Below are 16,082 nucleotides of genomic sequence, written 5' to 3'. Positions count from 1 at the left end.
GTAGAGGCAAGTTGCAGAGCTATGCAAACCATTTTATTCAGGTTCTGAAAAGTTTAATTCTGGATATATCAAACAGTCCCACCACACCATTTTGTAAATTCATTATAAATTCTGAATTTGGGCTTTTCGTTTAAAAATAAGGAAAAATTTAGAAAATTGATTTTATGTTTTATTTCAAGCTATCTATAAGTTTAGGCTGAGACTGATGTAGGGCTAGTACTGAAGTTTTTCTTAATTTTAAATATTCTATATAATTATTCATTTGCAAACCATGGGTCTGGATTGCAGACTTCTGCTCTGGTGGATATATTTTCCTTGTTGGCTGGATTTTGCCTTCACCCTGGAGCCTTTTTTGGGCTTGATCCAATATGCTGGCACTAGTAGAAATCAGTTCATAAAGTTTTGAGCCTGACCTTTCCTTTTGTGAGTGGTCATTTTCACAGTTATCTCTTTCCCTCTTTGTGTTCAGTGTTCCAGGAAGTATAGGTCACTCAAAATCTACAGAGTGTCACATCCTTTAATAAATCTGGTGGCTTTATGTCTTTTTAGCTGGACCAGTGTTTGTAGTGTGGAAAAAGGGATTTTTTTTTTTGCTTTTTAAAAATAGTTATTAAACACTGTACTCTTCATTTGCAGGACTGTGAACAATTTTCAGGAGTGTGAACATGACTGCATCAGTGTTGCTTTTGATTTAAATGAGACCAGGAATAGTCTGTCTAGGCTAGACAAAATGTGGAGCTCACGTCTTCTAGATGCAGTACAGTATTAATTTTAATTACTAGCTAGGAATTATTTCACAGGAGGGTGAGCATCTCCATTCTAATGACGAATCATTTTCTCTTTCTGTAATGACTGTGATTGCCTCATTATACTTTCCATGGTATATAATTTCTGTGTTGAAACAAGTGGATGTACAGCAAAAAACCTCACTCATCCAGTCAGCCTGGGATACTCGAGTCAGATTACTCTTTAAAGCACAAGTCTGCAGCACATACAAAATAAGAGAAGCAAACAAATTCTTAATACCCCTACTTTGAGGTTCTAGTTCCTTTAGCTTCAGATTACATTAATATTTTTTTCCCTCATAGGAGGGAAGGGTAGTTCTGTTCTGTTGTTAAATGAAACGCTTGAAATCTTCCAAATTAAAACTCTGTGCTTTATGTATGGTACCCAGCATCTTATTGGATAGATTTGTTTTTAAAAGGAGATCTAACAGACACTGTGAATTGTCATGTCCTTACAAGATGTAAGCACTACTTATCTGAGCCTTCATGGAACACAATGAATTTGCCCTACTTATCAGAAACCTAATTCTGAGCTGGCAGGTAAAAGCTACTGCTTTACTGAGAGAAACCAACCATTTTGAAAGACGTCACTGCACATTCATATATTCACAATTCCAGCAGAAATGGAGACACTGCTGATGTCATCACTAGGAATCCTTTACTGAAAGAAAGGTATAGCACCTCCTTTTTAGCTAAGTGTTTTGGAGAAAACCCCATGAGTATATGATATCCACTTAATCTAATGTTTTCGACAAGGCCAGAAAAAAACTTCGTTTTAAACCCTTATCTTGTACATATGGAGCATAATCAGATAAAAATGTATTTGAACTTTATTTGTTATGGACGTAACAAAAAAAAATAAAAAAACCCCAGTAACACCTTTCAAAATTTGTTTGGAATGCAAATCTGGACTGCACAGCTTTTGCATTTATGTAAATATTTGGTTGTGGGTACTTCTTAATATAGACAGAGCATGGACCTAATGAAGCACATGATACCAACATAACTTAGCCCTTTGTAAGTGTTGGAAACACATTTATGTCAGTGAACAGCTGTGCTATTGCAGTATATAGTAATATATGCATGGCAATAAATTCACGGAGAATAAACCTCGTCAAGTCGTCTTTGTCCTCTGATAAACACAACTGATGCTTTGGCTGTGCGTGGAGCACAAACCGTGTTTTTTTCCGGGATCTGCTGGGGCTGCCAAGCCCGATTTGCACCCTTTCCGCCAACCCTCTCGCCTCCCTTTTGTCTCCCTTTCGCCAGATTTCCGCAATTCCAGATCTTTCAGTGGAAAGGCGTGTGCGCCGCACAAGGGGAGCGCAAGGCGCTGCCACAGCGGCGTTGCCATGGGCACCAGCACAAGTCACTCCGGCGGGGGGACACCACCGCCCGCCGACGGGAGCGGTGCCGTGCCCTCCGCACCCCCGGCACCGCTCCGGACAGCGCGGGCAGCGCTCGCACGGGGAGCTCCGGCCGCGCGGGGCAAAGCAGCGCCCCGTCCGTGCCGCCGGGCGGGCGGGCAGCGGGCGGGCAGCGGGCAGGGAGCCCCGGCGGGGTGCGGGCGCGGGGTGCGGGCGGCCCCGGCGCGGCCGCAGGTGCCGCCGGCGGGGCGGGCGCTGCGGAGCGGCCGCGGGGGGCGCGGCGGGGCGGGGACCGGCCGGAAGTGACGGGCCGGGCTGATTCACCTGCTGGGCGGCGCGGGGAGGTGCCCGCCGGGAGCCCGGGGACGGAGCGCACGGAGCGCGGTGCCCGCCGCTCCCGCCCGCGACATGGAGCCCGTGGAGCCGCCGCGGCTGCTGCTCCTCCTCGGGGTGGCCCTCGTGCTGCTCCGCTCCGCAGGTGGGCGCAGGTGGAAGGGGAGCGGACCGAAGGGAAGGGAAAGGACGGACAGAGGGTGGGAAGGAGGGAGAAAGAAGGAAGGAGGGAGAGAGGGAAAAAGGGAGGCGGCGGCTCTGTGGGGTTGGGAGAAGGCGCCGCGGGGGCGGGGGGCTGCTGCCCCGCTGGGGTGCGCGGCACCTCCGCCCCTGCGCCTGTGTGGGTCTCCATCGTGTGCGTCTGTGTGTGTGTGTGTGTGGTGGGGGGTCTCCATGATGTGTTGTGGGGGGTCTCCGTCGTGTGTGTATTTCCTCGGCAGCCCCCGTGCCCTGCCCGCCCGCGGCGGTGCCCGGGGCGCGGTGCGGGCGCTGGCGGCGGGGCCGCGCCGCGGAGCCGACCTGGGCTTTGTTCGCCGCCCGCCCGCGGAGCTGCTGCTGCTGCTGCCGCCGAGCTCCATCTCCTGCCGCCCCCTCCCCTTCTCCTGCCGCCCCCTCCGCGTCCCCCGGCGCCCCCCGGGGGTCCCCTGTCTCGCTGCCCGCCCGCCGTCGCTCCCCGCAGGACGGCGGCGGAGCGGGCGCCACGCCGGGAACGCCGTAGTGAAAAAAAAAAAAAAAAAAAAAAAAAAGAACAAAAAAACCCCAGGGATTTAAATTCAAACCCCGGCCATGCGTGTGGAAGACCTCTAGCACCCACGCCGGTTCTGGTTTTGCCCTCTGGGTGGCTCCCACCGAGCCCCCTGAATCCAGTCGTCCAGAGCCCGATGGCCGCCGTTGAACCGTGTGGAGGAGACCAGAGAGAATTTGATTGCGAGAGGAAAGGAGTTGAATTGGACGGAGCTAAGCTCGTTTGGTTTTCGTGGGAAAAGAAAACAAAGGAGTACCTACTCTCCAACAAACAAAAAAAAAAGGCAACCAATGAAACCCAAAAAACACACAAACCAAACCGAGCGTGCCAGGGCTACTAAAATGTAGCTGAATGTTTTTCATCTCAAATATCACATGTTATTAGGTTCCTGTAACGAATTTGGGTGCCATGTCACTGTTTCCTAAACATATCGTTAAAAAAAAAGGAAGTTTTCATTAAAGTTGACCCAAACTTGTGTGAAACTGCAAAAGGTGACAAAACACCTATGGCGAGGTTCAGGTTCACAGTAAAATGTGTATCAGTGGTGTCAGAAGGCCAGTTTTTATTTCCTGTTGAAATGTTAATGTTACCGTGTTGATGTCACCACTGTTTTGGGAAATTAGTCATGGGATCAAAATTCTGTATCTATAATGGAATGGTGAACTCTGATCCCCTGAGGTAGTTCCGCATTAACTCTGTTTCCCTCAGCAGAGTTAAAAACAAGATAGATGCCTGGTAAGAGCTATAAGTTACCAGTATTTAGTTGATAGGGTTAGTAATCAACATTTATATTGAAACGCTTCACGTAACAAAAGCTTTGAAAAAAGCCTGTTGTGACTAGAACCATAGGTACTGTGATTTTGCTGGATCACTGCTAGGAAATCAAAGGCTGTGATACTAAAAGACTAGGAATAATTAATATACGAGGAAACATCAAGCTGGAACAAAATTTTACGATATAGTCTTACTGAAGGATACAGGTGTCTTCAGACCTCAGTGTGAAATTGGACAACTTTGTAAATGAAGTAATACTCCTTGTCAAAACACAGATGCATCTTTTGTACAGTTATTTGGATGACTCTACCCTAAAAGACACAGTCCTCTGAAGGAAATGATTGAATAATACGTAAATCATAGGAGGTGATACGTCCTCTAGGCTTACTTGTGTTGTTTCCAGTCAGATTGGGTTAATATTTCTGGGTCTGTGTGCCAGATAGACATGACTTCCTTCGCTGAGGGAACGGATGTCAGTAAGTTGCCGTTCTCCATATGGACCACAGTTAGAGGAAGCTATTTTTTGTGCAGTTAGGTGTAAGCTATTGGCAGTGAAGGATTGTCTAGGTGCTGAAATCTTTACTGGATTTGTGGCTTTTGTGGTTTAACTTCAGCAGGAAACCAAGGACAACCCAAATGGTCACTCCCTCCCCTTGTGCTGGGATGGGGCAGAGGATCGGAAGGGTAAAAGTGAAGGAACTTGTGGGTAGAGATGAAGACAGTTTAATGGGGAAAGCAAAATCCATGCATGCAAGCAAAGCAAAATAAGGAATTCATTCAGTACTTCCATGGTCAGGCAGGTGTTCAGCCATCCCCAGGGGAGCAGGGCTCCATCACAGACAGAGGTGACTTGGGAAGACAAATGGCCATCACTCCGATTGTCCTCACTTCCTCCTTCACCCAGCTCTGCATGTTGAGTGTGACATCCTGTGGTGTGGTTCCATCTTCCTGGTTATAAAGATGGGGAAATAATCTCATTCCGTTTGGTGCAAGTTTCAAATTTGTGTAGGGTTTTATAAGATCAAAAATAAATATGGGTGCCAGACTTGTCATCCCAATTTAACAAATAAGGTAGTGACCTACAGTTGTTAAACTTGTAAAAATGTGTAACGTCAGAACACAAATTTTCAATTGCTGAAATGTTAACATAGCCAGATTAGCATCTATCTTTGTATAGGTATAAAAGAAGTGATTACATACATGGTGATCACTTTAACCTTCAGAAGGTATGTTTTACAAAAGAGTAATGTTGGGCATCTAAATGCCCCAGTTGAGGATACGAATTTGAGTAGAGTTTTAAGGTAAATAACTAAGCAGGAATTTCTTTAGTCTGTAGGAATATCTTTTATGGCTGCCTTGTAGTGAGTTTTGTGGGTTTTTGTGCATTTTGGTTTTTTTATTTACAATGGCAATTGAAATTCTGCAATATGTGATGCTTTACTAATAGAACAGTAAGCTTTTAAATAGAATTGAAGTTCTGGTAAGCTTCAGGCAAAGTTTGTGGGTTTTACCCTATTATTAAGGTTGCAAAAGTAGTTCCAATAACATGCATGCAGGGGTAGAACCTAATTCAGGCATGGGAAGTTAGTATTTGGTGGCTAATACACTTTGTCAAATAAGTATAATAAGGAACTTAAGCCTATTCATGTTTTTATGCATGCAACAGGGTCTTACAGAAGCTTAAATTAGGAGAAATTTGACTACCACAGGAGTTTAATGATCATTCCTATCCTAGTCCCTTAATTGCTAAACTTGGTATGCTTCATCTGTTGGACAGTAGTTACAACAAGTTGCGAGTTCTTCCAAAGTGTCCGTTGATAAAAAAAGTTACCTGAAGTTCAGGACTTCTTCCCAAGGTTTTCCAGATCTTAGTGTTTTAAGAAGGATGAAAAACTTTAACTAGAAATTACATAATCAATTGTTAGTCAACTGCTGTGGACATCAGCCGTGACATTTGAATTACCCTGATTAATGTGTGTTTATCAGAAGGTATTTTATGCATTCAGAATGCTGCTGTTAGAGATTATTATAGCTCGTCACTTTGGTCCCCTCTGACTGCCCACCCTCCCCGTGCTGCCTTCCCCTGTGTTGCATCAAACTTTGGCTGCCTCTCTGTCTTCACTTCTTGTCACAGCCTCATCCACAGCCAAGTCCACTTAACAGAGAGATGAAACTCCCACTCCTAAATGTCTGGTTTAGCTTCTATTGCTGCCTTACAAGAAATACATTTTCATATGAGCACACGTATGCTTTGCTACTGATTCCGTTCATGCTTCAAGAAATTAATTCTGAATATCTTTGAATCTGCCTCAGTATTGGGGAGTTTCAAAACCCATTTGCCACAATGCCTGCAGAGATTTGTACAAACTGGGGAACTTGGTTTTGGGGCCAGTATTGTTTCAACATACTAACATTTAATAATTTGTTGCTTGCATGCATTCATAAGCTTTTAATGACAGGGATTCTTTTTGCTCTTGTTGCAACTTCTGGTTGATTTCATGGAGCTTTTAAATGCTGTGTGAAACATTATAGGTGACCCTGCCTTGGTGGGGGGGTTGGACTAGAGGATCTGCAGAGGTCCCTTCCAACCCTAACAATTCTGTGAATATAAATCAGGACAATTGTGTGGCTCACCATCTTGTAAGAATGTGTTCTCCCCCTTACATCAATTTAGTTGCTCTTCCTTTTTTTTCTTTTTTTTTTCTTTTTAGGGAATTCCTTTTTTTTACTCATTTGCATCTTTCGGGAGATGACTGAAAGAAGAGCCACTTCATCCTGTTGCCATGGGATTAAGTGGCAGTCAGGCCATAGTTCTGTAGAAAGAAACCTGTTTCAGTAGCAGCTGGAACATAGCAGACCCTGCTGGTCCTTTCCTTTACTGCACAACTGCCTTGATAGTGTGAGCGTGTGGAACATGGGTCTCAGTTGCTGAAAACTTTAATTTTTTAACTGGTTGGATTGCATGACTGGAACAAGAAAGAGTTTTTTCATCAACTTGTCCTGGTACAGAGCAGGAAGAATGGCAGAAGAGCATTAGGAGGAAACCCCATCGTATTTTGCCGTAGGAGAAAAATATTTGATCAGTATTTTGCCGTAGGAGAAAAAATGTCTGTGTAAAGTCTTGGCTGGGGTTGCGAGGGGGGCTTAGTGGGGATCAGACTACATCACTAAGTTAGGCAATCAGTTGAATGGCGAGATGTGACCCCAAAGATTATTTCTGCATCCCATTTGAAGTTGCACCTGGCGTTCATCTGGCTCCATAGTGAGCCAGTTCAAGGAGTTGCAAAGTCAGAAGAAGACTAAATTTTTTTGAGGTCAGTTTTCTACCTGTTCCTTTTCCTGATCCAGCTCAGTGAGATCAAGTCTGAATTATAACAAAGGAGTGTCAGCTGGAACCTCAAACACAGGGTGGAGTATATTTTTACTATTGATTTGGTTTTTTTTCCCCCCTATGTCACCTACTTACTGGAGCATGTGGTAGAGGCAAGATTTGGAGCTTTACTGTTGTATGCTGTAACCATTCACTGGTGCTGTGATATCCTTTAGCTACTGTTATGAAACATCTGAGGTACTTGATGGTCATAAATTTTGCAGCTCCACTTGCTGCTACATTTTTTAATAACGTAATTTTTCATGCCCTGTAGCTAAAGCCTGTGCCTAGTATGCTGACAAATGATTTATCAATAAGAACTGTTTCGTGTGTTGAAGGGAAGGATGGGAATTCAGTAAATTCACAGCTGTTCGGACTTCTGCAGAGTTAGTTTGCATAGGGAATTGAAGTTTCGTGTATTCACTTATCCTGCATCTTCAGTTCTTTGTTTTAGATGCATTAACAGTATAAGCTACAAGGAGTATTTCATCTCAGGTGTTTTAAAGGCATGTAAAATTAATGCGTGTGTATATATTTTAAAATCTCCCTAAATTTTTAAATGAGTAGCTAACTTTTTGGCTGTTGAGGGTGGATATCCAAATTCTTTGAGCTTACTCCGTTCTGTCTGTTTCTTGCATGGTGGGAGTGGGGCAGGGAGGGAAGCAAAAGGGGGCAGGCAGATACTTTTTCCTGTCATTGTGATGCCTCACCTCTTTATTTAAAAAAAACCAAAACAATCCAGCAACAAGAAAACAACCTAAAATTAAAAAAAAAAAAAAGAAAACCAAACCCTGTACTACTGAATGAAATAGTTGTCAATCTCAATGCAAAATTGCATGTGCTAGGAAAAAAGCATTGCTTGTTCAGTAGCTCGGAAAAGCCAAAACCCCTTTACTCAAGTGAAAATAATATTGCTGCTCAGTTAAGTGTTTGATTGTACTGAGCTCCCTGATGCACTGACTGACAGATGTGCACAACACATTCACACTGCAAGTGATCTGCTTCATTCAGTTCCCTTTTACATGCCATCAAATTGGCAGGAAAAAGATCAAATCATGTGACTTGATTGCTTAGTGACTGTATAAGCTTTCAATATCGGTTTGTAATGGGAAAGTGACTTGCAGAGCTAAAAGCAAAAACACCCTGTGCAGCTGAGGTAGACTTGGTAGAGGAGAGACATGGTTTTATGTAAGTTGTGTCAAGATTTGGATTCTGATATTTTTCTTTTTTTGCTCTCTTTTTTACTGGAAAGTCTTTGTAGCGGTTGGCCTTCATTTCATGTTACACACTTCATAATACTATTTCTAGGTGGTTTCTTAATGGCTCTGAAGTGCAGTCGTGAGGTACAGTTTCACATTCCACCTGGCCCCTTTACAGATCTGGTGCAGTTACATCTGGTGTAGCTTTGTGTGTCCGCCGAGGTGGTTGTTGGGTTCCTTCTTCCCTCCCTCGTGTCAGGGCAGCCTTATGCAGCTGCTGCCTGAGTCCATTCAGCTGATACCAAATAAAACTCATTTTTTAATAATGTTGTTTTCCTGCTGGGTGATTTCACTGACTCACACCACTTTGTGACTGCACAACACTGCTTGCTCAGAGCTGGTCACAGCGTGGCTGGAGTTGGTGAAGTGGGAAATGGCTCTCCCTGGCAGGGTCAGCAAACCTGGGTCGAGGCTCAGGCAGCCTCACAGCCCTTCCCTCTCTGGCTTTGTACTCCGATCCCACTTACCTCGTGTTCAGGGGGCCTGTGTTTGGGGAACCCCAGCAGGAGAGAAAAAGCCAAACTTGCTCTGCGGAGTCGGTTTTAGGGGAGTCAACTCTTTGTTCTGGCTTTCCACCTTTTTTCATAAAGCGTTAGACTGGCATAAAGGGAGGTGATTAATCAAACCTGAGGATGAGAAGGCAGGACCTCAGCAAGTCCAGACTATGCTAATTGACATTTTCTTAACACTACAGGTTGAATTAGGGCCATGCTGGATCATTTAAATGTGGCCAAGCATCAAAACTTGGGAACTCATCGTGATCTTCTGTAGATACTGCACTAAACAGTACTCACGTGCTTAAAACCAATCTTAATCCCAGTTTGTTACAATATCCCCTCCCCCTTTCAGTTGCCCTCCGAAAGCTTATCCTTTCCTTCAGTAAGGAGATCCGAATGCCCCCTCTCTCCACTTGATAAGCACGTACCACTCGAGGAAGGTCATCAGGCAGCAGTTGCTAGGATACAGGCTGGTGGCTTTGGGTTTAGCAACCAAAAAGCGTCAAGAATGTGCTGAACAAGTAGGGAGCACAAGGACAGTTCTAAAAAGAAAGGGATGTTAGAATCTGAAGACAAGGGGGGTGTTGGGGAAAAAATGAAAGTTGTGTGGAAATAATAAAAAATAATTAAAGCTTTAGCCTGTGATTTTTAGGTTTTCTTAGTTGCATAACTACTCCAGCTGATCTTGGTGACCTGTGGTTGGGAATGAAATGAAGCTCGTGCTGAGTACGTTCAGGGTTGGGTTTATTGGCAGTTCTGTTTATGAGTCTTAAAGTTAAGAATTTTTTTATTAAATTGTGAGGATGAGTAGCTTCTGGCTTAATTGTGCAGTACCTTATAAACTGGGGCATGGATATGCAACACAACATGAATTGGAGGTAGTTATTAATTTAATGCTGTCTGAAGGCATCCAGACTGAAAGAATTTTTTTTTTTCCCTGTCTTTGAAGAAGTGTGCTTAGCCTATTTACTGTTGTTTTAGTATTTTTTTTTCTTGTGTGATTTGACAGAGGATTTGTGAATTCAAGTAAGCGTACCTCAGAGTAAGTGGTGCTTCCCCACTGCACTGTTTGCTCAACAGAAGTGAAGTTTGGAAATACAAGCCCGCTGTTTTGAGACCCAGCAGCAGAGTTCACTATCCAGGTGGTAGAACTTTACCAGGCTTGTTCTGGGAGTAGAGGTTTTTTGTTTGGGGTTTTTTTTTGTTTGTATTTTGCTTTAAGTGCCCCTGCTGTGTCATCAGCCTTCTCTCTGTAGTTTATCGCAGAACCTTCTTCCATGCACATAAGCCTTTTAGCTGCACCATCTGTGGAAAAAGTGTCCTAAAAACTGAACCAGAGTTGTGGGAGTTTGGTTGTTCAGCTTCCTTAAGCTACTGGTGAGGTAGCTGAGATAAAATGTGCAAGAAGGGGATTTAAAATCTTGCTTCTACGAACTGTCCATATAAAACTAGATCTTTTCTATAGAAATTTCTTGTGGATTTAGTTTCCTGGTCTGTTTTTATATTTAGTCTGGGACTAAATGGACTAGGAAGGAGGAAACACTGTTGGAGCAAGGATTGGAGCCAGATCTCGTCTTTCCTAGGCGAGTGCTTTTATTCCTGGGTTGTCTTTACTTCCTCTGGCTCCATAAACTGCATGTGTTCTGCGTAGGAGAAGAGTTTCACTATGATCTGTGACAATAGTTGAGAGAGCACTGTCCTGGAAGGTCTGAAATGCAGATGTGAACATCTTTCATCTGAATATTAAATCTGTATCTTTGAGGATTAGTCAGTTTTTTGCCTAGTGGACTTAGGCTAGTATAGAGACACCAGTTTTTATCTTCTCTCTAACTGTTTTGTATTGGACCTTTTCGAGATTTAAGTAGAGGAATATGTAGTATGTTACTGTCATTATCCCTGAAAATGTTAGTTTGAGGTAGGTTTGGTTTTGCTAAGATGTTTTGGTTTGTTTTTCTTTGGTTTGTTTTGGTTTTTTTGTTTGATTGTTTGTTAATTTTTGATTTGTTTTTGTCTGTTTATTTTGGGGTTTTGTTTTTGTTTTTTTACTTAGAATGAACTGTGCTTATCTATGAAAATTGTACTGTTGCATTGTATGGTAACATTTAGAGCGTCAAGCATGGAAAAAATGTGATCTGTGGAGCATGTTAAACAGTAACTGTTTAACACTTGATATTAACAGGACAGTACTTCTATTGTTAGAAAAAGCTTTGTGATTTGCCCTTATCAGCACTGGATTACCCTAAAAATCTGAATTCTTTGCAGAGTTCTTAAATTGTAATGTACTAAAATCAAGCCTCTTTGGTTATATAGGTGTAGGTGCAGTAATGCTGTGCGACTTTTTCTTGTTTTATTTACTGCTGCATGATTATCTAGCTTTTGTTAGTTCATTACCAATTGCTTACTTGTTCCTGTCCCTGATCTCTTGCTTGTTTTTGCCTCGGGTGATGTTACCGTGAAAGTTAATTGTTCTTTGGCATAGGATGTGTATTGAGCTAATATGTATTTTGAAATCTGTCCTGAAACATTTTTGCGTTTCATTCTCACATCAAAAGTGCCCAAATCTATTGGATTTGCTTTTTAAACTGAAGACAACTGTTGAGTTTTTTTCATCCTTCTATTAAATTTCTGTTCTTCTTTTATTAACATGATTCCTCTAATGATTGTTAAGTTAAAGAAGACTCTTTAGGGGCTGTTCTTTGTATTATTCCATGTCATGTGTCCCATGGAAAAACAGCAAAGTTGAGAAAATAAGTACAATGAGAGCTGCTTGAAAAACTGGAATTCACTCATTTCCCTTCTCTTTTTGGTACCCACAAGCTGCGCAGCCTGAATTTCCAAAGTCTTATACAATTTCTACAGAAACTGAAACAGGGCTCACTCTGCCCTAAACTGTGTTAGACCTCATCAGGACCAGGGACACTGTTTTTGGGATGTTTTGTTATACGGTGATGCTTTGATTGCCAGAAGTTGTAGGGTTTATGATGTGTGGAGACTTAGAGGCAGCAAAGCTTCATAATGTCTTGGGCCCAGGCTTCTGAAACCTATGGCTGTACTGGGTCTTCCTTTTTCCTGTTGGAGTTAAGATGTGGAAACTGTGGTTACCCAAATCTGAAGATAGGCTTTTTTTTTTTTTTTTATGCTTTTTTGGCCTTTAGGGGACAGGGGGTCTCCCTGCTAAATCTAGGATTTGGTTTGTGGTGCACTCGCTTGTGATAAACTGTATGAGTTAACTGCAGCTTGTGGCTATCTTGGCTGTGCTGATGTGACTCAGCTCCCGGGTGCTGCAAAAATCACTTAAATCAGTAATGTCAAATACTCTTTTCCCTTTATTCTTTTGTGAAGGCAACTTTTAGTCCAGTTACTTGACTAGCAGCACCCTGCCTTGCAGAGGCTCCCTTTGGCAATTGGGGACACTGTGTTGTGAGGAAGCAGGAGGTGATTGTGAGGTGGTGGCAGCTTGTGGGAATTTCAGCCACAGAAGACACTTTGTGTTGGATCGTGCCAAGAAACACCAGGCACTCGCAGTGTGTACCTACCTCTGTGTGTACACCCTGCTTGCTAAGGGTGTAGATTTAAGTTGGCTCACTCAGTCCCAAGGGGCCTTATTTCAGAAGTGCGGGTTCCAAATAAGATGTTGTGGAGCTTCTGAGTGAAGGTAGGAAGGGAGAGAGTTGGGGAACTTTGCTTATAAAATCATTACAGCTAGCTGGAAAATGTAGATTAACTGGATAAGAAGCGTATTCGGAAGTAAAATAGGGATGGTGAGGAGGTAGTTTTTGAGGCTGAAGTCTGCCCAGTGAAAAGATTTGATCACAGGTACATCTGTTATCTGTATTTGAAAGAAAAGTCTAAGCTGAAGTGTCTCTTAAGTGAGCTTTATAGCTTGTATCTCTACAAGCACTAATATGCATTTCTGGTTGTGATCATCACTTTGCTGCTTAGGACCTCATTCTGTGAAGAAAAGCATTTCTGTATTTACAGCCACTCCTTTCTTGTTTGCGAACATGTATTGGCAAGTGACTTTTTGGAGAGTCTGCTAATAAAGTACTTTCCAGATTCCGTTGCAGATGGGTCACATATGACTTTAAGTATGACAGCATCTCTGAACTCAACTCTTACGCTATGTAGAAACACTCCTGTTACCCATTTAGGGAGGGACTCTGTCTGTTGGGTTATATAACACTTTTGTGACATGGCCTTATCTGGTGCCAGAAACATTCACGCCAAATTTAGATGTACACTTAGATTTCTGTAAGCCAGCAATCCAGAATTTTGGTGTATCCCAATTAAATAAGATAATACTAAAGGCATACTAAAATACTAAATTCATATAATAAAAATCTGCTTTTGGTTATTTGTTAGTCTGTATCACAGCTCTGCTTGTATCTCTATTGGAATGGAGAAAGCTTTGTCCCCTTGTAATTTTTTTAAGGGTAGTAAAGTCTGCTTTCTCTTCTGAAGATTCTTTTATACTAGAAAACAGCTTCCATCAAATTCTGTCAAATACTTTATTTTCCCTACATTATACTTAATAATAACATTGTTTGCTAAGCCCTGTTCCACTTGAGTGGTATTTAAAAGTAAGTTCAGATATTCAGAAAGAAAGAGTTTTTCTAAGGATAGTATACTGGTTTCCACCCCTTCAGAAATCATGTGTAGAACCTGCACAGTCATACAGATATAGTTTGCAATACTCTTTAGGTCAGATTCCTAGAGAAAGAGTATTTTATTCCACATTAAGAAACTCAAATCTGAGTGCTTAGAATCCAAATTGTGTATTGACCCCTTACCTTCTTCTGTTATAAACTTTTATGAGGGATATTACTCATTATTCTTCATCAAAGAAGGGTGCTTGTCTCTTCTCACCCAGATGCAAAGGTTCATTCTTTTGTTTGCCCCAACTGGATATGGCACATTTTCTTCTTGCAAAATACTTGGAGAACAGTACACTTGCATTTGGATCCAGTGTACTTCTGTGTTGACTTTCAACTGTTTTTTGGGGCATCTGTTGAATGCTTCTGAGTGTAAAGTTTGCTGTGATTTATTTGCTACAATTAGAAATTGGATATTTTAATGCTAAGCATCTTTGAATAAGTGAGATAAGTTACTTGAGAAACCCTCATCTTTCTGGTGTATTAAAACAAGTATGAAAAAGGTCTGAAATGTCATTCATGAAACTGTGCTAACCAAAACAAATACAGCTTGATAAAATGTCTGTCACATACTGGCAGATGAATGCCACAGTTGATCCACTCATGTTTTGAGGAACATACTAGGGAAGTGAAAAGAAATCGAGTCTCCCTAATTTGAGTGGAAACGGAAGGAGGTGAAGCTTTGGAAAATTTGGAGAAAATGTCTTTTCACTGTGTGCATTTGCTTCATATGGATCTTTAATGCAATTACAGAATTCCAGCTCCAAACAGCCTCAGCAATGAGTACTTTGGTCTTCTCTGTGTCAGCCATCACCTGTCCTATTTTTCTTTTTCTTTCTTCACTGCTCATGTAATAGTAGAAGGTTTTCATGTGACACTGAAGTCTGATGCTGCTTTCAGTTTTGGTTGTGTTTTGACTTCCCTGGCAGGGGCGCTGCATGCCTGGGCAATATTTGTGTATTTGTCCCTTAGTAATCATGCTTCTTCCTCCTTAGTCCAAGCTGCTGATTGATCTGATTGATTGTTTCCCTGAGTGCTGGGATGTACTTCTCTTGTAACCACAAGAGAAGCAGTTGTCCTTAAAGACCTCCCAGCTTTTTTGAGCTCTTCTGCTTTTCAGAAGTGGATCCCACAGAATTCCAGTTACTGAACGAGTTGGCCTGCCCTTCTGAAGTGCAGGGTTGGTGCTGGATTTACCTTCCTCTCTCCTCTCAGGATTTTAAACTTCACTATTTTGTGGTCACTACAGTCAAGATTTCTGTTGATCCCATCCCCAGCAAGTTCTTCCTTTTTTTCCTTGAAAGCAATTTCAAGAAAGTATCGAATGGGGATTGACTCATTTAGCACTCTTTTTTTCCTCCGAAATGAAGTCTCCTGGATTGTTTGTATCCTACTGTGTTGCCCTTCGAGTAGATGTCAGGGAGATTAGTGTCCCACGATAACCAGTCTCTGTGGTTTTTAGAGACTTCATGGAATTGCTGAAATACACTTCATCAGCTTTTTTACCCCAGTCAGGTGATTTGTAACGAAGAGTGTGATGTTGTCGATATGGTTCTCTCCTTTAATCCTGACCCACAAGCTCTTAGCCAGCCTGTTGTCCATCCTGTAGAACAACTTTTTGTGTTCCAGCTGCTCTTACGGGTAGAGGGCAGTTCACTTGCTGTGCTTTCCTTCCTGGCTTTGTAGAAAAGCTTGTACACCTCTGTGACAAAGCTCCAGTCATGCAAGGTATCCCACGTCTTATTTACTCTGGTGTCGTAGTTCTGTGTACAGGTGCTTTAGGTGGTTCTTCTTTCAACATGCTTTATCCTCATCACCCAGGTCTTTCTTCCTCCCAGCAACGTGACTCATGTACTTAACATGTCTCAATCTCTATTCCCTCCCTTAACTGCAAGCTTCAATTACTGTTCCTTGGTGGATCTCTCATTTACCGGGCTTGTCACCAAATTCAATGAGGTTGTTCTTAACCTCCGTCGTCAAGTGGATCCCATCTCAACTTGGCAGCCCTCGTTTCTCAGGGGCACTCGTGGCCATAAAAATTAAACCCCTGCTTGCAGTGCCAATCCTGCAGCAAGTCCTTAACTTGAAGGATGTGGCTCTACAAGCCTTTTACTTCTCACATGAAAAGAGCAAGAAGAGCAAACGTCACTTGTGGTCCCATGTCCTTCTTTGCCCCTGGAGTTTTCTAGTCTCTCTTGATTTGCTCCTTTGTTAATAGCATGATGGGTGCCTGTGTGAGCAGGTAATAGTTAGGGGGAAAAAGAACAAAAAGGAAAAGGGGGAGGGGAAGGCAATAGTGG

At 42.6% G+C, this 16,082-nt stretch overlaps 1 protein-coding gene across 2 annotated transcripts in view; it reads left to right on the top strand.

Annotated features, from left to right (window-relative positions):
- The first annotated feature begins 2,486 nt into the window (after positions 1 to 2,486).
- CXADR (CXADR Ig-like cell adhesion molecule) overlaps positions 2,487 to 16,082 on the top strand; it is a 34,875-nt gene continuing 21,279 nt past the window's right edge. Inside the window, exon 1 of one of the 2 annotated variants that reach the window (XM_039380524.1) lies at positions 2,487 to 2,630. In XM_039380524.1, the coding sequence (XP_039236458.1) occupies positions 2,561 to 2,630 (70 nt within the window). In that variant the 5' untranslated portion in view covers positions 2,487 to 2,560. The remainder of the gene's footprint in view (positions 2,631 to 16,082) is intronic. The other variant, XM_039380522.1, reaches the window with a different exon arrangement.

Source organism: Pipra filicauda, unplaced genomic scaffold (assembly GCF_003945595.2).
Source record: "Pipra filicauda isolate LSUMZ 115617 unplaced genomic scaffold, ASM394559v2 scaffold197_size1571708_pilon, whole genome shotgun sequence".
In the NCBI taxonomy this organism is placed as follows: Eukaryota; Metazoa; Chordata; class Aves; order Passeriformes; family Pipridae; genus Pipra; species Pipra filicauda.
This window is presented reverse-complemented; position numbering and strand designations above follow the sequence as displayed.